General features: G+C 36.7%; 1 protein-coding gene across 46 annotated transcripts in view; it reads left to right on the forward strand.

Moving 5' to 3' along the window:
* Rims1 (regulating synaptic membrane exocytosis 1) overlaps positions 1–27,827 on the forward strand; it is a 468,726-nt gene that overhangs the window by 301,700 nt on the left and 139,199 nt on the right. For all 46 annotated transcript variants that reach the window (XM_075980581.1, XM_075980583.1, XM_075980600.1 and 43 more), the window contains 11 exons: positions 922–989; positions 5,359–5,469; positions 6,785–6,884; positions 10,276–10,399; positions 13,521–13,567; positions 17,616–17,728; positions 19,940–20,070; positions 21,577–21,748; positions 21,848–22,001; positions 22,966–23,037; positions 27,086–27,242. In XM_075980581.1, coding sequence (XP_075836696.1) covers positions 922–989; positions 5,359–5,469; positions 6,785–6,884; positions 10,276–10,399; positions 13,521–13,567; positions 17,616–17,728; positions 19,940–20,070; positions 21,577–21,748; positions 21,848–22,001; positions 22,966–23,037; positions 27,086–27,242 — 1,249 coding nt within the window. The remainder of the gene's footprint in view (positions 1–921; positions 990–5,358; positions 5,470–6,784; positions 6,885–10,275; positions 10,400–13,520; positions 13,568–17,615; positions 17,729–19,939; positions 20,071–21,576; positions 21,749–21,847; positions 22,002–22,965; positions 23,038–27,085; positions 27,243–27,827) is intronic.

A 27,827-nucleotide genomic window follows, 5' to 3' on the forward strand; every position in this document is an offset into this window, starting at 1 on the left:
TGCTAAGATACAATTACAAGCCATTTTTTTTTGTTTTCCAGTTAGCTAGTTGTGGCTGTGTGCCTTGGGATTAGCTGGCATCGTTTGTTAACTCTGAAATATTTTATTCTCTTTGGAGATCCATGGAGAGAGAATTGGAAAAGAATTAACCTGGTATTTAAAACATGAAGGTCATTTGATTTTGACTTTTCTTAAAAAGCTGTTCTCTCCAGTCTTTTATCTCATACAAATACTGCAAACATTACTATTTCCTTTATATATTTTACCAAATTTCTTTCTTTGGCGTTATGATAGAAGTAAATATTAAAATATTCTTTTTAAAATAAAATCAATATTAAGTTAGATTCATGCGTACAGTACTAGAGCTTTTTAAGTTCCTTATGGCTCTGGTACTACTGTTGAGTACAATGTCATTTGCTTGCAGCCTTTGCTAACTTTTTCTCGGTAGTTTTTTATTGTTCAGTATTAGGTATGTGTGCCATATTATCAGTTAATGAAGGAGGATATAGATCATCCTATGACTTTGAAAAATAGGAGATAGTGCAGGTGAGTTCCAGAGAGCTTAAATTTAATATTTCTCAGCTAGTGGATATTATTTGCCACTAGATGGCAGGCTGTCGCCTGCTGTAGAGTTTTTTTGAGGCAGACAGGGAGGGAAAATCCTGTGGCTTCCACTATTCTGTGTCACTGTTTCTAGCGTGACTGGTAGTTCTTGATTGCAAAGGCGCATCTGTATCACTCGTGTCCGTGATTCAAGCCTTAACCTTTACGTGTCAATTGCATATTAGCCTGGAGTGCAAACATACAAGATTGTAGTACCCGAACACTTACTTCCTGGGTTTGAAGAAGTGACGCTGAGATCGGTGCTTCACTGCTGAAATCTCCCACTTCAACCTCTTTTCACTCTTTCCCACTGCACAGGTGACTTGGATTATTACTGGCTGGATCCTGCGACGTGGCACAGCCGGGAAACGTCGCCTATTAGTTCGGTAAGCTCTCTTGTAGCCTATACAAGTCAAGATTCATAGGTGGTATTCATCATCTTCAGTTATGTGATCAATAATCGTCTTCCTGGATCAAGTACAGACTTTATTACACCCATTATTTACTTTAGAAGGGGCACTTTAAAAGAACGGCGTTATCTTTGAAAAATTGTAGATAATCATAGAACTCTACCAGCATCTGCCTCCCAAGTGCTGAGATTAAAGGCATGCCTCACCACCACCCGGCCTCTTGAAATTATTTTGTAAATGAAGAATACTTAAAAAATGTTCCTCAAGAAGTCTGACAATGTTTTAGGTGTCCACACTGAAATGGCTTTTCTCCATAATAATAAGACACTTCTATATACCTCGATAGTCTGTATTTAGATGTCAAGATTCAGATTGTGAGGTCAAAGTAAGATAACAGTGTTGCTTACACAGTTTATCTTATGAAAAGTAAACAGTTAATTTGGTTGTTTAAAGCAAACAGAGTGAAATCAGTGACTGTGACAGACAGGCACGTCTGCCGCTATAATAATGGTTAACTAATACGACGGCCTCTGGTTTAAATCTAAGTGCATGCATTTATGTTTGCTCCACAGTTGAATTTCCATGCTCAGTTCCCCATTGCATGGAGTTTGCAACACCTGTTCATAGTAATGCTTAGACAAATGAGAAATGAGAGTAGTCCCATGTTGAGGTCCTGCATTAGCCTGGGTGACATGACTTCACTTCTGTAGGTACAGAAGAATGGTACTGCGGTGATGAATTAGTTTGGCCTCTTCTTATTTGAGTATTTTTATAGAGCACTGAGCTTTATTGGAAAGAGTTTCATCCCCTCAGTTCACACACACACACACACACACACACACACACAAGCACAAAGATGCACACGTATCCAATGCACAAATATGCACATAAACACACCCACAGACATAACAAACACAGAGAAAAACAAGCATGTACAATGCATACAAATACAGACACAAACACACAAGATTCATATCCATTGCACTGAACATGGCAGGTTTTGCTGTTAGGCCACACAAGTGCTTAACCTAGTTTTAACTTCTGTAGAAAATATTTTTAAATGCTGGGGGAGAAATCTTTGAAACTTTTAACATCATTTGACTATAATACAAGTTCAAACAAATATTTGAAATTTAAACATTGGGAATTCAGTCTATGCTGAGGTTGAATTGAACCAACCCCACCTTAAAAGCCAGGATATGTCTGCCATAGCTACAGTGTTGACCAATATATATCTAAAAAGATGTAAGCTTCCTAGTGATGTTCATACTCCAGACAAATATATTTTATTTTGACTTTTCCTTTCTGTTGTGCAGAATATTAATCTTCAGTGTAATATTTTCATTCTTGCATATATTCTTTGATTCTATTCAGACGTACATTCCTACCTCTAACTTCCTCTACTTCCTGTATCACTTGCTTTCCATTTTTCTGAACAGTTACACATCCATGTCACCACTATTATTTTCTCTAGAGCTCTTGCATGTGAGGAAACACAAAGAAAATCATTCAATAATGACTCCATTTTATGTGGGTAAGGCTGAAATATTTCAGGTACTCCTAGAGTTACTATACAATGAGATTACATCCTACTTAACTCATTGTAAATTAAACGTGTTTTTGAATGATAGACTGCAGGGTGGCTCAGCAGTTAAGTCACTTGCCATGAAGCATGACAACCTGACTTCAATCCCTAGAACCCACATTATGAAATGAGAGAACCAAGTCTCATAAGTTGTCCTCTGAATCCGTGTACATCGTGACATGTGTGCTTCCTCACATTAATTAATTAAAAATAATATATTCTTATTGAAATGTGCTTCATACACGTGTTCTATTTAATCCATCACTTTGTAACACAGTACAATGTAGGATGCTGATTGTTTACAAATTGCATGAATGTCTGGACCTGTCTCACTGCCCTGTCCAGCATCCTGAGAGAGGAGAGCATACATAACAGAAATGTCACAACTTGACAAAAGTTAAGATTCATATGGTATCTGCTGAATGTTAATACCTTTATACAACTGTAAAGTAAAATTAGATTGTAAGATAAACCAATATAATTCAAGAGCTATATAATATATATAAATATATCTATATATACCCATAGGTATACTATATATACACCACATATATAGGATATATACCTATACCTATGATATATATCACTACATCCATAGGTATATTATGTGTATGCTATAGGTATATATAGTATATCTATATGTGGTATACCTCTATATAGTATATACTATTTTTATATAGTATTTACGATTTTTATATAGTCACCAGTATATTATCACTATTAATAACTAAAATGTGGTGCTCTATGTATAGTAGAGATTATTAAAATTACACTTAGTTATATTTCAGAGTCATTTCTGATACTTTTTAGTTGCTAACTACTTTTAGAATCATTGAAAATAAACTATAGCTCTTATTGAAAAGCCTTATAAGCCCACAACAGAGCGCACCTAAAGAAAGAGTTCCCAATCTAGTGTCTTTTAGTTCTCCCCCCCCAAAATAACCTCATGCTACAACTGCTGATAATTTAACTACAGAAAATAAAACAAGCCATTCACTTTTTATTTTTATGTTTCTTTGTATAAATCATGCCATTATTAGTTGTTACTTTAAAAATCTTTTATTCATTTTACATACCAACCACAGTTCCCTCTCCCTCCCCACCTGCTTTCGCCCACCTCCTTCCCTCCACTCCTCTGAAAGGATAAGGCCTGCTATGGGGTATAAACAAAGCAGAGCACATTAAATTGAGGCAGGACCAAGACCCTCTACCCTGCATCAAGGGTGAGCAAGGTTTCCCACCATAGGGAATGAGTTCCAAAAAGCCAGCTCATGCACCAGGGATAAGTTCATGTTCCACTGCCAGTGTCCTCAAACAAACCAAACTAGACAACTGTTGCCCACATGCAGAGGGCATGGTTTGGGCCCATGCAGGCTTCCCAGCTGTCAGTCAGGAGTCCCCAAGTTCCCATGAGTTCGGGTCCACTGTTTCTGTGGATTTCCCGTCTTGTCCGACCCCCCTCATGTAGACCCTCCTCCCTCTCTTCGACTGGACTTTCAGAGCAAGGCCTGGTTGTGTATGGCTGTGGATCTCTGCATCTGCTTCCCTTGGATAAAAGTTCTATAATGACAGGGTATTCACCAATCTGATTACAGGGAAAGGCCAGTTCGGGGCACCCTCTTCACTATTGCTGGGAGTCTTAGTTCAGTTCATCGTTGTGGTTTCCTGAGGATTTTCATAGCACCAGGTTCTCCTAACCCCGTATTGACTCCCTTTATCACGATCTCTCTTCTATTGCTCTCCCATTCCGTCTCTCCCCCAACTCGACCATCCCATTCCTTCATGTTCTCATCAACCATCCCCTCCTCTCTACTGTCCCCACCCTCGGTTTACACAGGAAATCTCATCTGTTTTCCCTTCCAATGGTAATCAATGTGTCCCTCTCAAGGTCTTACCTGTTCTCTGGCTTCTCTAGAGCTGTGGATTGTGGTCTGCTTTATATCCAGTATCTACTTATGAGTGAATAATATTGTGTTTGTCTTTCTGAGTCTGGCTACCTCATTCAGGATGATTTTTTTCTAGTTTCATCCATTTGCCTGTAAGCTTCATAATTTCATTGTTTTTTATGCTAAGTAAAACTCCATTGTGTAAATATACCACCTTTTCTTTATCCTTTCCTTGGTTTAGGGGCATCTAAATTGTTTCCGGTTTTGCTTATTATGAATAATGCTTCTGTGAATATAATTGAACGGGTGTTCTTGTGATATGATTGAGCATTCTTTGGGTATATGCCCAACAGCAGTAATGCTGGGTCTTGAGGGAGATTGATTCCCAGTTTTCTGAGAAGTTGCCATACTGATTTTCAAAGTGGCTGTACAATTTTCACTCCCAGTACTAGTAGAGGAGTGTTCCCCTTAGCCATTCTGACTGCTGTAAGATGGCATCTCAGAGTCATTTTGATTTTTTGTTTTCCTGATATTGAGCAATTTCTTAAATGTCTTTCGACCATTTGAGATTCTTCTGTTGAGAAGTCTCTGTTTAGATCTGTACCCTATATTTAAATTGGATTGTTTGGTATTTTGATGTCTAGATTCTTAAGATATTTATATATTTTGGATCAGTCCTCTGTCAGATGTAGGGTTGGTGAAGATCTTTTCCTATTCTGTAGGATGCCATTTTGTCTTATTGACAGTTTTCATTGCCTTCTAGAAACTTTTCAGTTTTGGTAGGTCTTATTTATTGATTTTTGTTCTGTCTGTGCTACTGATGTTATATCTAGGAAGTCATGCCATTCACGTTTTAAACTTTGTGTTTTAATAGCATCCTGTAACGTGGCAGCCATCAAAAGAGGGAGACCGATTAATTGGCCGCGTTATTCTTAACAAAAGAACAACCATGCCCAAAGAATCAGGTGCATTATTGGGTCTAAAAGTAAGTATACTGGTTCAAAATGCCTCCTACAGGATAAAGTACAGTAAAGATAGCATTCACAAAGTTTGCAACAGTTAGTTTTAAATATTTTCCTCTATTTCTCAAAGTAAATAATATCCACAGAATTTAGTTAATGACAAATAGCGCATAGGTGATCTTTACAATAATGTTAAAAGTGTAAAATGTTTCTTTTAAACAAATAATGTCCCCTGATTGAAATAAGAATATGTTAGCTACACAGAGATATTTCTATTTTATAGAACAGTGTATATGTGTGCACATACATACATATCTTGCATTATGTATATCCAGACACATGATTTTGCTGGCGGTTTCCTAAATTAATATTCCAAGATTTTGCTTTAAATATTGTTGTTGTGTGTTATCTCTTGAGAATTGTTGGCCATAAATTTATGGAATATGTTCAGTTACCTGTAGAGTTCTTGCCTGGCATCCATGAAAGCCCTGTGTTTGAGTCAAAGGACAGCCAAGCAAAAATTAATTCATGCACTTATTTGTATTTTGTTGATTATTACTATTAATTAATCTTGCTATGAAATAACTCTGGCAGCCTGTGTTAATAACTACGTTTCTAAGAACTGTGAACCACTCTCACTATTCAGTATTATTATTTCACCTGCCTTTTCTTTTCTCCACCCATCTTTAATTGTGCATATTTGAGACTCCTGCATATTGTAAATTGAGCCTAGAGTTGTTTTTCAGATATATTGACTTTGGGTAAAATGGAAAATGTCGAATTTTTAGCAATATAATTCAGGCTTGAGAGCCAAGTGTTCATAGCTAGGTAAGGGAATGACATTTTCCTGAGGTTTTGTTGTAGATGTGCTGTAGCTATGATACTTGTAGAACAGAATACTTTGTACAGTGTCACTTCCCCCAGGAGGCCTTTGCTTAGGTGGAATCTTAGAATGTATGAATTCAGGTCTACCATTCTACCGCAGTCATAGAAAAGGGGCCGAGATTTGAAATGGACAGTGGGGCATATCTTTATGCAAATAAGCTGATTCACATGGTAGGCATGATATGGAAGACCAATTAACTCAGTGCAAACTGTGCCAACCACTTGATGAATAACCATGAATAGGAACTTGTTCCCCAAGGTCAGTACACAAACTTCCTTACACAGCCAACCCAAGTATAGTGATTCTTAAAAATAATAAGTTACTACTATTTACTTCTGTCAAAAATGAAGTTCATGTATTGTCAGCATGTCAGAAGACAGTGGACCTTTAGTTCTGCTTACCTGTTTATTCCTGGATATCACTTAGGAACTCATGAGTTTGTAATTATCCAGGTGGTTGGAGGAAAAATGACAGACTTAGGACGTCTTGGTGCTTTCATCACCAAAGTGAAGAAGGGCAGCCTGGCAGATGTAGTTGGACACCTAAGAGCAGGTAACTTTTCTCTTTTCCGTATAACCAACTTGTTCTCACTGTATAAATTGATGGGTTTCAGTTTGTGTCAATAGTTTATATGTAAATTGTCACCAAGTCATTTTAAAGCATGGGTACAGCTCTTTTCCTGGTTGAAACGGTCTCCAATTCATTTATAGGGATCTGCGCATAAGCAGCAATTAGGAGATAGTAAGATTAGTAATCGTTTTAATTAATAAAACAACAGATAAAAATGAAAGAATGCTTATTTCATAGATGACTTTAGAATATTATAGCAGAAATATAAAGTGGATTAACATCGCAAAAAATGCATTCCACGACATTGTCTTTCATAATCTGTCAAAACACTAATTTAGGATTAGCAACTGCTGTTTGGCATATAGCCCAATGATAATAATGATTCCCAAACAGATTATTTAATGAATTGCAGGTTAATTTAAGTGTGACATATTAACCGCTTCTATAGAAATTGGGAGGTTATTTTGCTCTCTATAACCTCAAGTGACATAGTAAAAAATAATGATCACTGAATGTACTGTAAATTCAGTAGCAATGCAACTTAAAATTGATATTGATGAATTGTTCATTTTCAATTTTAGGTAAACTATAATAACATTTTTAGTGGATTTCACTGTAGTTGATGGGTAATTGTGCCAATAAAGGTGATTGTTGACACAAGAATAAATCTAAAAGTATGTTGGAATCCCAAGGTAGCCAAAGCTAGCAAACTTTAGCTACTCATTTTATTTCAGATGAGAATAGTATAACGGCTTTTGAATTCAGGTGTGTTTCCTTTAATGGTTACTGAAAAAGTGAATGAAGTTATTGCTCGCTATAACATAACCTGTTATCTAAAATAGATAAGGCACAGCTAGAATAATTGCAAAGCATACAAGTATGCTTTTTACTTTAAGCAGTTTGTACAAAATAAATAGACTCAATGATAGAGACAAATGGATATATATCTCAATCTACAAACTGGCTTCTCTTCTATTTTTATATAACAGCCTTAGCTCATAAACATCACCTGTGACATTATTTTTGACTTTTACTTGGGATTTTGGAACCTTTCTTCCATCTTCCATGGATTCATACAGACCTTTCACGTCAATTCAGTTTGCTGTTGCTTTGTTTAACCATCCGAAACACAACACCGACACACTCACGCTTGTTACTCTAGGTCCATCTGTGTCTGCTTCTTGTTTTTCTCCAACTCAAAGCTTTGTAGCTCTGCCCACTGTGAGCCTGCCGAGCTCCCTGGGTATGTCACAGTACCTGTGTCCTGGCCAGCTTTCTCCCTGCCCGCTACAAGACTTGATCAGCACCAGCTGTCAACCTGCTCTGATTGTTAAAATCTTTTTCATCCTTCAGTGCTCATAATTCAAATGTTTCTTGATAGCTCACCTAGAGCAGTGACTAATTCCTACCCTCCTGCTACCACCTGGCTCCACTTCTGTTCCTCATTGGATGCTCGTGATTGCAGGAAACACATTGTTAAAAGATTTTTGCACTGGTTTCTGTAGTATATTTCCACCATGAAATATAAAGACAAAATGTTGGTTTTTTTTTTCTTTTCCCCCCTCATTTACTACATCTACTGAGGAGAAGCAAATGGTTTGAATGATATCAAATACTTTCTGTATTCAGTTTTATAACACTATAAATACATTTAATCACTGTCAGTTTAATATTAAAAGTTATGTGTTCAGATTACTGTCAGGTATGGAGTAATTTATAATGCATAACTTGCAAAACAATGGTTGCAATCCATTGTTGAGTATTAAAGTCAATCTATTTATATTCATCGTTTTGCAAAAAAAGTGATAGAACAAAATGCAGTAGGAATTGTCAGGGTAAGTACTCTTTTATAAAAGTATTTTCTTATCATAGGTGTGAATATACACATATTTATACATTAAATATATGTCTAATGAACTATGTCTAATTATATATAATTCATTAGATATAAATATATGTCTAATGAACTGTAATGTTAAACTTTATTTCTTTGTTCAAAAAACTTTTTGAACATTGCTAACGTATTGTGAAAATCAATTTATTTTCTTTCCTTTCTTCTTATCAGCGGAGTATATCAGTGAAAATCTCTCTAGGTATCTTCTTAGGTCAACTTAGTAAGACTTACTTAATCATTGTTAATAACCATATTAGTAATGAAACTTAACCAGACTCATGCTCTTTACTTTTAAGGAAAGAAATTTTTAGAAAATAAGAATTACGTTAAGATTTTTTTTCTATCTAATATAAAATGACTTGACTTAAAATCTAAGAACTTGGTATTTGTATCTACCTTTAAGTGTACAATGTTACTGATTAATCACTGATTTTAGTTATGTCCTTGATTATTTTAAGACCTAAAATGGTAAGAACAGAATAATAAGCATGGGCATGAGGAAAATAAGCCACCTCAAAGAATCACTAATGTAGAGATATCTCACCCAGATCTACCATTGTGAGCTAGAAGGCCCTGTCAGAAGGCCATTTAGGCTCTAACATATTTATGAAAATAAATCTTTGCCTTCAAATCATCTGCTCTTAAAGCTGGTGCTAAATGTCAGCCATCAGTTGCCCTACTTTATTCCCATGGGACATCATATTTCTGTCCTTCATTGATCTTAGATTATTTCACAAAGAAATCAGTATGATATGAATTTTCTATTGCTTTCATCATGTCCTGCTGTGACTTTAGTCCTCACTACATGCTCTGTGAAGAATGCATGTGTGGTGAACATCTGGAAGGGGGTTAACTGTCATGCAACAGTTTTTACATCTGCTTGCTTTGTAACTGCCATGGCTACCTATGTTACCTTACCGACGGATATGAATTCAGATCCTTTCATGCATTTTTATTCTGTTGTGCATCAGGTGAAGACATTGGAGCCTGACTTAGAGATGGAAAATTCATGCTAGTAAATGTTTATTGCTCTTTTTACCAAAACTAAAACAAAAGTTCTGCTTACTTAATAAGAATCTATCACATGCAGAGCCGCCTGCATTTATTATATTACAGGGCATGCTGCTAACCATTGGTTTTAATGTTTCCAAGTAGGCTGTGCTAATTTCCATTCCATAGCATGAGATTATTTTTATATTATTTCTGGTATATTTAAAAAAATAAAGTCAGTTTTGTATTGGACGATTTTCAGTGACCAGTCATATTCGGGGAGGAAAGTAGAAGAAGAAAGTAAAGGTGGTTAGCAGAACCAAATAGCCGACATTATATAACAAGTCATTTTGCTTCTGAGAGCGAAGCCTCAAGTATTCAATGATTGGTATATGGTTTGCATTTCTTTGTTAAAAAAAAAAAGAGAAAAGATGAGAAAAGTAAACAGAATATATAAGGTAAAAAAATACCCTTTTTTTTAAATTCAAGGGGATGAAGTTCTAGAATGGAATGGTAAACCCCTGCCGGGAGCAACAAACGAAGAAGTTTACAACATTATTTTAGAATCAAAATCAGAACCTCAAGTTGAAATTATTGTTTCAAGGCCTATTGGGTAAGGCTAAAAACACTTACTTCTTAAGCTTAGTGAATGACATGTATTACCAGGGTTTGACAAAGAAGTGTTTACATTCATACAGTACATGTGAACATGGATAGCTTTTTTTCATCTATTATTGGGCATATATAATAGACTATAAATCATTCTTAACTTAAAATTAGAATAGAGATTTTCTTCTCTATGTATTAGAAGCTCCACACGGACCAATACAAAAATATCAATATATATTTTTCAAAATAGCAACTTGTCTTTTAGCGATTAACTGCTGATGTTTTTGTAATTTCTAATGTAATTCATGGTGTTTCCTTTAAGGGAATAACCAGCCAGTTCATCCTGTGACATTTAAAGTATTAAATGAGATTATACATCTCCAATAACTTCTTACTCTATCAAGAAGAAATATTTTTCCATATACTGACAAACAAATGTTTTCAGCTTTTGTTTAAAACTAGGCAGGGAATATCGAATGTTTAGATGTTTGAATCACTATAATATATGGTATTTATAAAATTTCAGTTTTAAACATGATTCAGTAATCTGTAGACAGTAGAATATTTCTCTGTTTCTGTCTTCAGTTTCCTGTAGTATTATCTTTTCCCTACAAACTCACTAAGTCCAAAATCAAACTACATTTGCCATTCTATAAGTTTTAGTAGACATTTGGAACTATGTCATAATAGTGAGCTAACTATATAAATTTATTCTTGGAAATAAATTTTATATCTATTTGCCAAACCAAGATATTACAGAGCTCTGATTCGAGACATCTTGTTGAAAACTGTTTTCTTTAATCATCATTTTTTCCATGGGTGTTTATCAATGTAAAACACACAAGAAAATATCCATCCTAATATTGTCAGAATGCCAAAGGATGATCATATTTCACAGAATATTAATATATAAAACTCTAAAACAAAGCTAAGTTTTCAATTAATTTTAAGTGGTGATAAAGAATAAACATTAAAGATATTTCCAAAAATACTATATATATCCATGTAGGCTTTTAAAATAACACCACAATTTATGCTAGTTTCATGTGATATATGTTTTAGTTCTGAGGTACATATGAGAATGAAAAAGAGGTAAGTAAACTGGGAAATAATTAAAAATATAAATATAAAATTTATCCTTGAGCCTTGCATACATAGCCAGATATTTTGTAGTTATGTAGCGCTTCCGGAGTCCTGGGTAAAACAATAATTTACCATGACTTAAGAGAACAGACAATTAAAGTGGACTGGAAAAACACTAGAATCACCGTTGCCTCTGTCAACACATTGCTTTGAAATAACCATTGGCAGCTCCAACCCCTAGTCCATCATGGAACATGGAATTCAGAGGGGTATGACTTCAAAGATTATGTCTGAATAAACATCACAGCTATTGTATACATCATTAGAATAATTCTGGTTATATTTTCAAAAATATGTTAAATGTTGTTAATATTTAATTGGTGGACATAATGATTTCAGGAATCTTTGTAGATATAATTTGTAACAATTGATTGATACAAATTAAAAGCTAAGTTCCTTTCAGATGTTTCGGGAGGCCCTTGACTTTTCTATGCTCCTAATCATTATTAAAATTATGGATCACAAGACTTGTGAGTAGAAATAACTAAGAAAACCAGTGTTAACAAATGGAACTGTATGCATGGGAATCTTACAAAAGCAATTAGTGTTGAATGTTGATCCAAAAATGCATGCAGAATTTTAAAAACAACTTCCTGCTGGCTCTCCTTTCAGGAACACATACAATATTTCAGAGTTATACATTTTGAGTTTTTAACTGGATGTCTAAGATTGTCAAAGACTTTTACAATTTAAAATGTCTTCATCATAAATTCTTTCCATTTGCTCAGATGAACAGTGAGGAAATTGTCACTGTGAAAATAGTTGGATTTTAGGAATTATAAAGTAATCTCAATTATTAGTTCATGGAAAGTATATAAGTTGGTAGTTATATTAAAATTTATGATAAAATATATATAAAATGGGCAGCATGAGGTCTTACTGTTAGTAGAAAAATTTGGATGTAGTTAATTATAAAGTTAATATTAATTAACACAAAATTGATGAGGCATTAAGAACAAAAATAGAAAAATAAGAGAAAAATAATCCAAGTGAATTTAGGCTGTAAAGTAAGTAATTAAAATAATTAACTGATATGCTGAAAATTCTATTGACAATAACTCCAGTCTGCTTTAATATGTCATATTAATACTTGCATATTATTAATCTTAAATTGCTACTAAAATAGTTTTGAAAAAGGTGAGGCAAAATAATCATATACAGTATAATGCCCAAAGCAAAGTGGCCCAGGGTTCTTATGGGATAGTAAGTTCTCAGTGGAAAATAGATTAAACTGAAGTTATCTTAAGTATTTTTTCAGAGTAATTTGTGAGCACGGCAGGAATGGTGCTCTCATAACTCACTTTAACCATGTACTGCAAAAGCCATGTACCTGGAAAACTTTAGTAGAGAGATACAAATATCTATCAAGGGCATTTGTTTGCATACATATTATATGTGCCATGTATATATTACATGCACATATATGAAATATTTTGGCCTTTTTTTGTTGCAAGCTTGCACCATATTAATTTCCAAAGCAATTCATCCTTTTAATTTCCTTAACTTTGCCCATGATCTTCATCGTCTCATTTAATTATGAAGAAATATTTCCATCTGTTTCACTCAGTAAACTCTTTCAGATGTGTTTGTAAAGCATATTACTGATTTGTAAAACTCTGTGTCATTTTGATTTTCTAGACTTAAAATAAAATATTATCTTTAACATTTTTTTTAATTTCCAAAACCTGCTGTTTTGGTAGTAAAAATATTGTGGTGACCTTATCCACAATATTAGTGTGATTGTTGTCATGTTAGAATGTTTTGCTATAAAACGATATAAAAACTTCTTTTTTATTGCAGTTTCTTTTATGTGGTGTTTGGCATTCATACACATCAGTAGTTACCTAAATAGTATCTCTCCTTCATTTCTATGCCCCAAAGGCCCCCAAAGGACTTTTGCCTCACTGAAATAAACTGGGCTGTGGTTGCCTCAGGCAGGGTAGTATACCTGATTGGATTTTCACTGTACCTGTTTCTTTTAGTGACATCCCCCGGATCCCTGAGAGTTCCCATCCTCCCCTGGAATCCAGTGAGTAATAGAATTTCCTTGTTATTAACATATATTAAAGTAACTTAGAAAAGAAGATCTATTGTTTTCCTAAGTCATTTGATATAAAGGACTGTCTTCACTAATATCAGATGTTGTAAATAACTAAAATTGGCTCATTTTTGTGACCACACCAAAATCTTCATTTCAATATCCTTCTTTATAATATAAAGTTGGAAGTGTTATGTGTGGGGCAGGTGTTTTGAGGGAAACTGAGACTGATGACTAGGGAGTAAAGAGTTTATTAGAAAACTTACTAGCTCTATGAAGAGACAGCAGGGACCTCACAGCTTGGTGAGAGCATTACGGAGAGTTGAGACCCCAGTAGCAGAGGCAGATGGCAAAGCAGGGACATATGCCAGTGTCAGAACATGGCAGAAGTTGGGGAGAGTGGGTTTTTTAGTTCTTAAAACTTTCTGAGGATGGAGGAGGTCTCAAGACCAAGAGCTTGCAGCCAGGCCCTCTGATTTCTGGTCAAGATACAAAAAAAAAAAAAGACAGTGTGTGTGTGGAGGGGGGGAGGCGCATATGGATGGAACCAATACCCCCTTTGATGTTAACTAGCTCTTCTGGTAAGAAATCCTGGCACCTGATGCCCTTTTGTGACTGTGAGCCACGACCTTAGCAGAGGCCCGATTCTGGCATTGCACAGTTACTAGGAGTAAAGCTGTAAACTGTACAGAAAAAAAAAATATTGTGGGCTGGGTGTTATGACACAGGTTTAAAATGTCATATCTTGAATGGCAGAGGCAGGAAATTGCAGGTTTAAGACTAGCCTGTGCTACTTGGTGAGAATCTGTCACAAGAAAACAAAACATAGATAGGTAGGTAGGATAGATAGATAGATAGATAGATAGATAGATAGATAGATAGATAGATAGATAGATGATAGATAGATGGATAGATAGATAGATGATAGATAGATAGATAGATGATAGATAGATGGATAGATAGATAGATAGATGATAGATAGATAGATGATAGTTATAGTGAAACTCAACTATTCAGATTGCTTGATGAGCAATCTCAGAAACAGTTTAGACTAGTGGTTCTCAACCTGTGGGTCACGATCCATTCGAGGGTCAAATGACCCCTTTATAGGAGTCAAATAAGACCTTCTGAAACCACACGTATTAACATTAAGATTCATAACAGTAGTGAAATTATAGTTATGAAGCAGCAACAAAAATAATTTTATGGTTGGAGGTGAGCACAACATGAGAAACTACACTAAACGGTTGCAGCATTAGGAAGGCTGAGATTCACTGGTCAAGACACAATAATAAATAATTGTCATACCACCACGTGATAGTGCCACATGATATCAGGAGTCCATGGATGTAATAGAGGTCACTGATGCGGTGTGTGACAAAACTGTTAGTGTACCATGGTGAAAGAAATTTCTGAATAATAAGTAGAGTCACTCAGGATGGAATAAGATCATATTTTATGTTAATGATACTTGTAGATAATGAAATTTTGTTAATAATCTGGAAATTTTTGGCATTCAGTTAAAACAAGGGCTTGATTCTTTAGGTATTATTACAGAATTATCCTATAAACTTAAGTTGGTTTAAGGATAATTGGTGTTGAGAAGGGAAGAAAAACATGATCATAATGGAGAAGGGACCAGTGGCCAAGTTGCCATCATGATCCCATACCTGTTGGAGCTGGGACCAGACTCAATTTTAGGCTTTCTGATGACCAATACTAAGAAATACATGGATAAAGTCTCATAAATAATAACAGTCTAGATAAAATTAAAAATAAACTCATTTTTATAAGCTAGCATTATCATAAGAAACATATTCTAAGACCTAAAATGGTTAGTAGAATTAGACTAAATAGACCTGATTAAAGAGAAATTACATTTTATAGCTGTATTCCATGTAATTAAAAGTTTCCTTTTCAGGGCATAAAATGATGGAAGTGGCCTCACTGAATCCTCATTTTGGAGTGGCTGACAAAAAACACACTGCTCTCTTCTTACAGGGAATAGGGGATAGTTTATTCTGGAGCCGTTTTTAGTGAACATGGCTAGGAACACAAATTTAGGTAACCCCAAATTCCATGTTCCAACATGGAAGCACTTTCCTGTAGTTGTATAGATTTATAGAACCAAGAAAGTTAATAAATTATGAAAAGTTTAAAATGTATAGATGGGAACATAATAGAGGTGGTTACAGCAAGGTGGCGGAAGCTTTTCTATAGAGTTATGATGCCAATGGCATCAGGATTTATCCCTATTGCTTGAACTGGAATTTTTGGAGCTTTGGATGGATACCTTGCTAAGCCTAGATATAATAGGGAGGGCCTTGGTCCTTCCTCAAAACAATGTGCCTTACACTCTCTGAGGAGTGGACGGGAGAGTGGAGGAAAGGATGAAGGACTGGGAGGAGAGGAGGGAGTGGAAGGTGGCTTTTGGACCTGTAACATCCCTACCCCACCACATCAGTGCAGTCTCGACTAGTCTTTGTAGATGGGAGAGTGGAGGAAAGGATGAAGGACTGGGAGGAGGGGAGGGAGTGGAAGGTGGCTTTTGGACCTGTAACATCCCTACCCCACTGCATCAGTGCAGTCTCGACTAGTCTTTGTAGATGGGAGAGTGGAGGAAAGGATGAAGGACTGGGAGGAGGGGAGGGAGTGGAAGTTGGCTTTTGGACCTGTAACATCCCTACCCCACTGCATCAGTGCAGTCTCGACTAGTCTTTGTAGATGGGAGAGTGGAGGAAAGGATGAAGGACTGGGAGGAGGGGAGGGACTGGAGGTAGCTTTTGGACCTGTAACATCCCTACCCCACCACATCAGTGCAGTCTCGACTAGTCTTTGTAGATGGGAGAGTGGAGGAAAGGATGAAGGACTGGGAGGAGGGGAGGGAGTGGAAGTTGGCTTTTGGACCTGTAACATCCCTACCCCACTGCATCAGTGCAGTCTCGACTAGTCTTTGTAGATGGGAGAGTGGAGGAAAGGATGAAGGACTGGGAGGAGGGGAGGGAGTGGAAGTTGGCTTTTGGACCTGTAACATCCCTACCCCACCACATCAGTGCAGTCTCGACTAGTCTTTGTAGATGGGAGAGTGGAGGAAAGGATGAAGGACTGGGAGGAGGGGAGGGACTGGAGGTAGCTTTTGGACCTGTAACATCCCTACCCCACCACATCAGTGCAGTCTCGACTAGTCTTTGTAGATGGGAGAGTGGAGGAAAGGATGAAGGACTGGGAGGAGGGGAGGGAGTGGAAGGTGGCTTTTGGACCTGTAACATCCCTACCCCACTACATCAGTGCACTCTCAACTAGTCTTTGTAGACACCGCTTCCATTCACAGACTATAGAAAAGAATCGCGTGGGTAACGTGCAATTCCACAGGATTTCTCAATCAAGCACTTACTGAGTTTTTGAATATTCGAGAACCTAACAGGATAATTGCGCTTCCTAGCATCCCGTTTTTCTGCATATGCCTGAGCGCAGAGCAACAGCAGCCTCCACAGAGGTTTCTGTGAGAGTGAAGGGGATCCCCTGCAGTAAATTAATAAGAAATACTATGCTCAGAAGTTTGAGAGATTTATTTGTGACATAAAATTTAAGAGATATAATCCTTTTTAAAAGAATGTTGAAATCTAAATTTAAATGTGGCTCATAAACTCTATCAGTTTGTCACTGGAAACAGTACATAGCAATGTTCATCAGGGACGATCATTAACACAACAGGTATCATCTTCTTGGTAATGACATCAGACAACTTGTTCAGTGATGTCATTTATGACAGAGCTGATAGTGAACAATTTCCTTCAACATGTGGATAATATCTTTTATGCTGAAACAAGTGAATACAGTATCATATTATATCATTTAAAGTAGATAGTTAACTAAGGAAGATGAAAAAGAGCATTCATTCTCCAGCTATCCCATGAAAAGAAAATCCCACATCAGATAGTATTAACTATGTCTTCATTCAGATTACAGGTACAACTATCTTTTGGTTCAATAATGTATTCCTTACACTAACCCTTGTTCATTTTTATTCTCATTTTAGGTTCAAGTTCCTTTGAATCTCAGAAGATGGAAAGGCCGTCCATTTCTGTTATTTCTCCAACCAGCCCTGGAGCTCTGAAAGATGCCCCACAAGTCCTACCTGGGCAGCTCTCTGTATGTACTTTTTATACTCAGTGAATGGCATTAGGATGTGTTCTTTGAATCGCCTGGCTTTCCAGAGCCTCCAGTGAATACATAGTCATTTGACACTATCATCCACTTCACCATTGTGGGTATATTTCTCCCGCTTTTCCTCTAGTTACATATATTGGCGTACAAATATTTATTGGATGTTTACAATGTGCTAATTGCTCTAAACATTCATTGGTAAATGGTAGCATCTGGAAAAATATTCATACTTTTTGTATGTTACATCAATGCTCCATGTTAAATCAGTAGTCACATACATTCATAGAAAGCCACATTCAATCATCTTAACCACTTTATGATCCTAGACCTAAGAAACTTAAATTTTAAAAAAATCTCATTATCTTCTTAGGGCATTTGTTTGTGAACATACAGCACAGATGATGTTCCAAAACAGTGACCAACATATTTTCTGTGGGTTTACTCTGGAGAAACCTGGAAAAATAAACTGACCAAGTGTTATAAATAGCTCATAGATTAAAAATAGAAAGTGACATATTTGTATTAATAACTAAGAAGAAATCATGCTTCAGGTTGTTCTATGAGCAGTTGAGTTTTTAATCTTTAGTGCTGTGTGACTTTCTCTACTCCCTCTTGATACTCTTTTGATTGATAAGTCAAAAGAAATAAATTTATAGTCACTGTTGTTCCCAAATCCTCCTTATAAGAAATAGCATAACCTGTTTTGCTTAGCTGCTTGGACATATTTTTTCATTGTACTTATCCCTGGCTCTTCACCTACACCATTAAAGGTGGCTAAAGCCTAAATTGGTTCGTATAAAAAAATCAAATGGAGGGTTGGATTCATGCTTCCCCAGACCCTTGTTCTGTTCATTGCAGCGATGAAGTAGCTTCTAGATTCAAAGACAGAGTGTAAGTGAGCACCATGAGTTTAGAGGCATGTTCTTGCTACCAGCATGAACTCTGCCCTTTGTGTTCAGATCCAGTTTGAGTCACCTTTTGTTTCACCATTTGGCTGCAGCATGAAGAATTCATTATCAGAAGTGTTACTCAGACTTTATGATATCTGAAGTGTCGCTTATGTGTTAAGCCTTCCCTTTGATTTCCCCTTCTCTCGTAATAGCTAGCTTATTACAGAGAAAAATGTTAGTTAACAGCAAACTCTTCCTGGTGCAGTGTGGGCCTGTGGTAAATACATTCCCTGACTCTCTTAATCAACTCGTATTTCAGCTACCCTTAGAACTAGAAAACACTTTCTTTAAATATTTTCATTCTATTTTTGGTGTTATAATATGATTATATAATTTCTCCTTTCCCCTTCCTTCTTCCAAACGCTCCCATTTACCTGGCCTGCTCTTTATAAAGTACAGAAGTACCAACCCTAAAATAAAAGCTTTGATGATTACCAACTATTGTGTTTGATATCAAAAACATTATGATGACTTCAATATTTCTAAAATTAAAAAAAGTAAGATTATTTGTATATATAGACTTTTCTTCTGGGCCACCATCCAGCTCTTAAGTCATGATAGAGACTTAATATTAGTTATGAATGCTTGGCCTCTCTTAGCCTCATTTCTGGCTCTTTATTTTAACTTAAATTAACTGTTTTTCCTTATCTACTTTTGCCTTGGGGCTTTTTACCTTTCTTCCTTCTGCATACTATGCTTCTCATGTCTGTCTGGCAGCTGCTGGCTTCTCGCCCTGGGCGTGTCCCTTTCTTCTCCCCTCTTCTCTTTCACTCCTCTTTTCTAGATTTCTCCTCCTATTTGTTCTACCTGCCTGCCAATCCCACTTATCATTTTCTGCCTAGCTGTGGCCATTCAGCTCTTTATTAGATCAATCAGGTACCTTAGACAGACAAGGTGAAAAAGCAACATACATAGTTAAACAAATGCATTGTAAACAAATGGAACACCCCTTTACACAGCTGAAGTAATATTGTAGCGCATAAACAAGTGTGACACATCTTTGCCTGGTAAAAATAGTATTCCACTACAGTTGCATTTTCACGCCGAAGATGGCAGATTTGCAGATTTTGAGTTATACACAAGATGCTTACTAAAGGGAAACGTTACCTTCTCGATGGCTATGGTTTCAAATCACTGTAATTCCAGGACACTTCAAGTCAAAACATCATTTTTAAATAGAGTTATGCAAAATTTCTATTAGCTCGTGATTTTGAATAATAGGAACGTTTTTGTGCATCTCTCCTAGGTAAAGCTGTGGTATGATAAAGTGGGACACCAGCTGATCGTAAATGTTTTACAAGCAACAGATCTACCCCCTAGAGGAGATGGGCGCCCCAGGAATCCCTATGTAAAAATGTATTTTCTTCCCGATAGAAGGTAATGTATGGTTTTTGGAAAGTTTACTAGGCTCGGTATTAATTAGAAAGATAGGATTTCCTTTCTGGGATGTATTTTCTGATTATATAGTAAGTAATCCCCTGTAGGAATTAAACTGTCTTGTCCCTGAAGACAATGTCTCAGACCTTTTACTTGAAGACAATATGGTACTTTTAAATATGCCCATTAGTAGAGACACTACATTAAGAATGTACCTTATATATCTGACCTACAATCAGAACCATTGATGCATATATAATTGGAATTAGTTCTATTAAGTAATAACAGTATTATGCCCCATGGGATCATTTTGAATTTTGATGTTACAAAATAACCATAGGAAAAAATATGTGCTATAAATAGAGTTCAGTGGCAGAAGACTCCTCTCGCTTGATGACGCACTGGGTTTGAACCTCATCTCAAGACACTGATAATAAATGACAACTCAGTTGTTCAGCCATTACAGGACAGTCATACAATCCCCTCTAAGGCTTGTGGAACATTGTAAAATAAAGCAATGCAAACAATGCAAAAGATATACATAGATATGTTATAAAACTCCAAATTCTAGGTGAGACGGAACATTTTTTTTATTTTTTATACTTTATATTTTATTGAAAATTTCCACCTCCTCCCCTCCTCTCACTTCTCTCCCCTCCTCTCTCCCCTCCCCCCTCCAGTCCAAGGAGCAGTCATGGTTCCCTACCCTATGGGAAGTCCAAGTCCTCTCCGCTCCCTTCAGGTCCAGGAATGTGAGCATCCAAACAGACTAGGCTCCCACAAAGCAGAGATGGAACATTTTTAATCATGAACTCAAAGAGTCTGAGTTTGCCTTCACTGTGCACACACAAACATACACACATGCATTCAGGGCAGATACAGATGCCACACACACATCACTCACGTACCACACACACATACACGCACACAACACACATGCATTACAGAGCACACAGACACACAACACACATACAACATATACAAATGCTTACACACAGCACACACATATAAACACAACACACAAAACACACACATACATAGATAGCACACACACATACACATGGAGGGAGATCATTCATCAGCCAGGTATGGATTGGCGCTCAAGGACTCTATTCTTCATAGATGAATTATTTGCTACAGAAAGATTTCAGATTGGCGAAGTTTCCTCTTCAGTTTTCTGCCCTGTGGGAGCACTGGCCGGTGGGTACAGCGGCAGCTCTGGTTAAACTCAGGAGGTTCTAAAACAAAAAGTCACAAATCTCAGAAAAGGACATGTAGGGAGTTGGGTGGGAAGGTTTACAGGGAATGGGATGAGGTAAGTGGGGGGAGGCAGATAGTAAACAGAATGCCGTACCTATGTGAATGAAGTTATCAAAGAATAAGCTTAAGACAGAGAAAGAAAAGGGAGAAGCGTGGAAATCCTGACTTAAATGACACACGACTGCACTAGAGAGCAGCACGTCCTTGGTTTCACTTGCTCACTTTGGAAACATCTTTATTTCTCAGCGACAAAAGTAAAAGGAGGACCAAAACCGTAAAGAAAATTCTAGAACCAAAATGGAACCAAACATTTGTCTACTCGCATGTACATCGTAGAGATTTCCGGGAGCGAATGTTGGAAATTACTGTGTGGGATCAGCCAAGAGTCCAAGAGGAAGAGAGTGAATTTCTTGGAGAGGTGATGTTTAGAGTCAAGTCAGCTGCGTGCTGCGGCTTTTGACATCTATTAGTCGCAAGACCTTGCGGCTTGTGTTTCATTTGAGAACTGCCTTTTCAGATCCTCATAGAGCTGGAGACGGCACTTTTGGATGATGAGCCCCATTGGTATAAACTCCAGACACATGATGAATCCTCACTACCTCTGCCTCACCCATCGCCGTTTCTGCCAAGGCGGCATATCCACGGAGAGAGCTCCAGCAAGAAGCTGCAAAGTAGGTGAACCTCAGTTTAGTTGGCAGACAGTGATGGTGTTTCTGGGTTCTGCTCAAAAAGATAGCTTTGCTAAAGTTGTATGGTAGAGCAAACTAGTGGAGAATTGCTCATCTCTCTATAAAAGAGATTTAGTTGTGCTATTTTCTACATGTCACAATAAAATAATATATGAAATATAGATTAATGAGAGATGAAAGCTGCGAGTCTCCCAGGGACCACCGTGGACATTGAAACATTGAGGGGCTGACTGATGGAATGATTCTCTTTTTAGTAGTGGGTGGCTCCATATAAAGTTGTAACAGCTTTATCACGTTTAGGTTATTTTAATCTCATTGATAAGAAAGATATATATTTAAGCTGTGATATTATTATAAGTTTATTTCTCTGCATGTGGTAATTAGGAGGAGTCATTTTCTCTATAATATTTTTGGGTTATCACGTAAATAATCGCTGCAACAGATGAAACTTAGAAGCATTGTTTTGGTCACCTTGATTCAGGTTTTTGCCTTTTTGTTGAATATAATATGTCAATAGTTCCCTGACCAATAATTTCCTCAAAATTAATATTCACCAGTAGCATGGCTAACAAACACGTTTTAACAATGGGCTTGATGCTTTTGAAGCATCCTGAGGTGTGCCAGATGGCTGACAAGGTAGGTCTTTGAGGCTGTGCCCTCAGCCTCACTCTTCTCCCTGCAGGGCAAAGTGTAGGCACTTCATTATATGCTGTCAGTGCAGCATTTAAAATAAAGAAGGATATGAATAAAATTATATTCCATAAGAGCCCTTCAGTGAATTTCGTTTGGAGGAAATTCTAAAAGCTGTTGTTTTTTTTTTAAAGCAAACTTGTTTCTCGACAAACCAGACCAGTGTTTACTTTGAATTATTCTTGTTCAACTATGTCCTTTGCATGTTGTAAACCGAGTAGACACAGAGGTCTCTGTTTGCCTTACTGTTGTGCAGGATCTCAGCGAATCAGTGATAGTGACATCTCAGATTATGAGGTTGATGATGGTATTGGAGTAGTGCCTCCAGGTGCGTGGTGAAGAGCATGGCTCTGCTTCCCTCTGTCCGCTTGATTCCGCTGCCCACTTCCAGGCTCCTTCCGGATGCTGAGCTGGAGGTCTTTAGTGCAGAAACATCAGTGTTTTGTTATTCCATGGTGACTTGAGTTTCAAATTGTTAACAATGTTTAAAATGGACGAGCATCTCCGAATTCACACTCTACTTAATTGACATAGTCAGGTTCCCCCGTAAAAATATGCCTATGTAGGATAAACAGAAACCACTATTTCCCAATACTCTGAGCATTGTGGAAATGTGGATTTCATTATGAAAGGATATTGTTAATTTTATTACATCCAATTCCATTCTCCTGTGTTTTATATTGTATTTCTATGATTTTCCTTCCCCCATTTCTCAAAATACCATAGCCTTCCATGGAATATACTGAGAAAGGTGCATGGCAGGGTTTAAAATTGCATGTGGCATGGCTGTAGCTTTTATTGCTTTTGTGGTGTGCTCACTACTTATACATATGTGTGTGTGTGTATGTTTCGAAGTAAGACAATGTGCTAGAAAGAGTCACTATTCCTTTGAAGTGTTTGTCTTCTTGTCTTTGTATAAGTTGGCAAAAGTTTCGTGAAATATGAAAGCGTAGATTCACGTTTTCCCCTCTGAGTTGTCGGAAAAGCACTTAAAATCAAGGAACACTCATGTTCTTTGCATTGGTCCTGTTCGATTCCCTCTGTTTAGTAAGGGGGAGCAGGCGGTTCCACTGAGAATGGAAAGAGAGATTGCAGCATATAGAAATGAAAGGTAGTTGGTTAGTACAGGCACGTGTGCCCTTTGTTTATGCAACGTCTGCCGCTGGGTGCACTTAGTTCAAGGAGGAAGGTCTTAATAAATTGGTAGAATCAGCACTAGGGGGAGAGTTCATGCTTTTGGAAAGGTCCATAGAACTTTATTCAAGATATGATTAAAAATTTTCTAAAATCACATATTTGCTATGTGTCTTTCAAAGAAGGTACTTATGTGGAAAAAGTAAATATTGTTAAATTAAACAGTTCTATGACTTAGACTAGATTATGAATGAATAGTTTTGGATAATAGTGAGTAACATTTTCTATTTGCAGATTTTATTTTTAAAAGATTATAATAATTGTGCACATTCTTAAAACACTATTTCACAGAATAGAAAAATCATAAAATTGAATGAAATCAAATTGTTAAAATGATTATAAATTTAAATCTATTGACACATTTAAATTCATATAATGAATGAGAGTATTGCTGTAAGAAAGTAATCAAATATTTATTGGGGTTGATCAGCCTTAAAGTTATTACAAACTTACGTAAATACAATTTGCTACTATGGGTGTTTCCCATGTTATACTCACCTTTCTCCCTTTTTAAAATGAGGCAGCAGAGGATGAACGAATAGCCAACTAAAAACACTTATTCAAGTGGTGGGCTCCTTTTCCTTTCTCTGAGATAAACGTGTACATCATACATCGGCTCCTGAGAAGTCAGCATGGGTGATGAATCCACTACCTGTGAGATTATGACTTGGACACTTGTATAAAACACTGAATTATAAATATACCTCTGTCCACTACTCAAGTGTATTATAGTTGCCCTAGTGTTTGGTAACACATAGAATCTTTATTATAGAAATCTGATGCTTCAAATTGTGTTTCACAGTATCTAGCTCTGTAAATTAAATGACCACAGCCTGAGAGATAAGAATTTATATAACCAATACGTGACAGTGTATGTTTCAGATCTCATTTTATTAACTAGTGAGCAGAATCATCAATTTCCTAAAAATTTCAGACATCTACTTCTTTGATCCAATATAAAGATACAGGGACCCTCTAAAGATACACGGAACAAATATAATTTAGTAAAGATATGTACATTATGAATCAATACACATAATAGTTCTAAATAGAAGAAAGATGAAGCATTGATAAAATGTAGATAAGTGAGCATGAAGAGAGGGGATTAAGTTAATGAGTACAATGTGCTCCTGGTACTTCTGGGTGACTATGAACTTGCTCTTGCATTTCTAACATCCTGTGTGAAGACAGAAGGGAGTTGCTGATTGTAGATGGCCTGAGGAAGCTTGAGCACTTCATTCACAATGTGCTCCTGGTACTTCTGGGTGACTATGAACTTGCTCTTGCATTTCTGAAGACAGAAGGAAGTTGCTGATTGTAGATGGCCTGAGAAAGCTTGAGAGCTTCATTCACAATGTTCTACAACAACCAAGTCTCATACTTCCTCATTCCTCATGTACTTAATAGCTACTGCAATCATAGCCCTACAGCACGTAATCCTATGGTTTTGTAAACTAAGTAGTTCCAGCTGCTTAAGAAGAATGAAACCCATATGCAAAATGCTGTTATTTGAAGGCTGGCATCCTCCACTTTTGGAGCATCTTAGTAAGTTCAGGAAATAAAAATAAAATTTCTAATTTATAGCTGAACAAATGAAAAAATTAAGATGCGAGTTAGCACTGCCTCTTTTATTTAACTCATCACTTAATACTGTGTGCAGCCAATAATTCAAAACCAAGGATTCAAAAAGATAAATTAAGCAAGATATGACGATTAATCTATATATTATTTTATATAACTAATGTGACTATACTACAATTAAAATTAAATTATAAATAATTATTAATATAGGTAAACTTTAATGTAAGTGATATATAGATATAGTAACTTTAAATATAGAATCATACTTTAAAATGTTGATGATTCATATAATATTATGCAGGCATAAATTAAGTATCATGTCTTTTCACCGCACATTGTTTTTTATTTTCTTTGCACTAATGAAAATTAATGACCATCATAAAAACATAAAAAAATACCACTTTTAAATTGTGAGCTGTTTTCATGGATTTTAGACTTTTCCGTCTGAATCAAAGCAGAAATGACACAGATATTTTTTATCCCGAATACATCACAATTGGCGTTTTTGTATAGTGGGGTTAACTGTGTTCATTTAACGATGGTTCATGAACACAACGAAGGGCTAGTTTTACATATCCTAGATAGGTTTGATGACTTCAAAGTCTAACAGTCTCTGTTTCATTGCCATCAGGTTCTCTGCTCATACACTAGTTCCTTTGAAATTTGCATTTATTGGCTGCAAACCTCACAACCAGTGTTTGTCATAGCAAAGAGCAACTGCTCTTCTTTGTTCATTAAAATGAGTGCGGAATGTCTTTATAGCCAATTAAAAATGGTTAGAATGCTTTTGTGATGATTGCATTTGTAATATGACTAAGTGGTTGATCCTTTAGAACAATTCAGGGGTTGGAGGGATGAGTGAGTCTGTAAAGTTTGCAGCACAAGCCCAGACTGTCATGGTGGCATGTGCTTGTGAACATAACGCTGAGACAGTGCAGACAGGAGGATCCGTGGGGCTCACTGGCCAGGCAGCCAAACAGAATAGATGGTCTTCAGGGTCAGTGAGATGCCTTTTCTCAATAAGGTGAATCACAGTAGCAGGAGATATTTCATGATGACCTCTGGGCTTTCCATGCCCACATATGCTCATACATGGGCAGCTGCACACACATACACACACATACACACATTAACAGGCACAGATGCACACAAAAATATATACCACACACAGAAGAAAAGAAAGAAGAACTAAAATTAATTAAATTTGAAGATACACCAGGTCTAATCATTGGCTTGTGTATTGACTCTAGTTCTCTCTCTGCTTTGTTTATGTTGCTGAAAAGTCACTAACTCATTCGTTTTTTTTTTTAAATTAGAATTGTGCCCCAATTCATCATAATGTCTGAGGCATAGACCGTCATGTTACTGTTTAGTATCTTCATGGTAGCTTTGAGCCTAACTGTAATGTGTTCTTCTGCATGTCTTAGCTTACACTTTGTGTATGTAGATGCAAAGCTTTGGGCAGTAAGACTAATAATACTGATTGCATGGCGTTTAACATTAGAAGGTTGGTGGCTGCTTGGATATAATTTCATCATTTCCATGTTAATTTATGCCATACAAAGTCCTAACAAGTCTTTTTCTCCATATACTTTTGTCAGTGGGTTATAGATCTAGTGCTAGAGAGAGTAAAGCCACAACATTAACAGTGCCAGAGCAGCAAAGAACCACTCATCACCGCTCACGTTCGGTGTCTCCTCATCGCGGCGATGATCAGGGAAGGCCGCGTTCACGTTTACCAAATGTGCCATTACAGAGGTAGGTGGGGAGCAGGTTAAAGTCCTCGACAGCTTTCTTTTCTTATATTCCAGTGGATTTTACTCTAGATCAGTAACTGCAATGAAATGATGGTTTAGCCAATCAAGTTAAGGAATTTTGCTGTTTGTTAGCAGAGACCTAGCTCATCCCACATGGGTTCAAAAAGTTTAATACTGAAAGAAAAAAAAAATGAACAACAGCAGTTTTCTGAAAGGAGAATATATTATAAAAATATACAGTATTATCTCTTTGAAGCGGTTTAAGTGCTGGAAGACTCTCTCTCTCTCTCTCTCTCTCTCTCTCTCTCTCTCTCTCTCTCTCTCGGTGTGTGTATGTGTCTCTGAGTGTGTGTATTTTCTATTTCATCTGACTCTGAACATACTTCTGAAGCTGTAACTATACAGATAAAATCATGGGCCTTTTTATACAGACATAAATCCAAGTTGGGAAAAATGCAACAGAGGCAAAATTGAGAGTCTGTTCTCTTAGTTCATCGAATAAAATTGGCTTTGGTGTTATGTTAGCATCTTTAAAGCATTTGTCATTTGTTAGCCAGTTACAGTCCCCTTTTCCCCCCTTTAGTCT

The sequence above is a fragment of the Microtus pennsylvanicus genome, chromosome 7 (genome assembly GCF_037038515.1).
Source record: "Microtus pennsylvanicus isolate mMicPen1 chromosome 7, mMicPen1.hap1, whole genome shotgun sequence".
NCBI lineage: Eukaryota > Metazoa > Chordata > Mammalia > Rodentia > Cricetidae > Microtus > Microtus pennsylvanicus.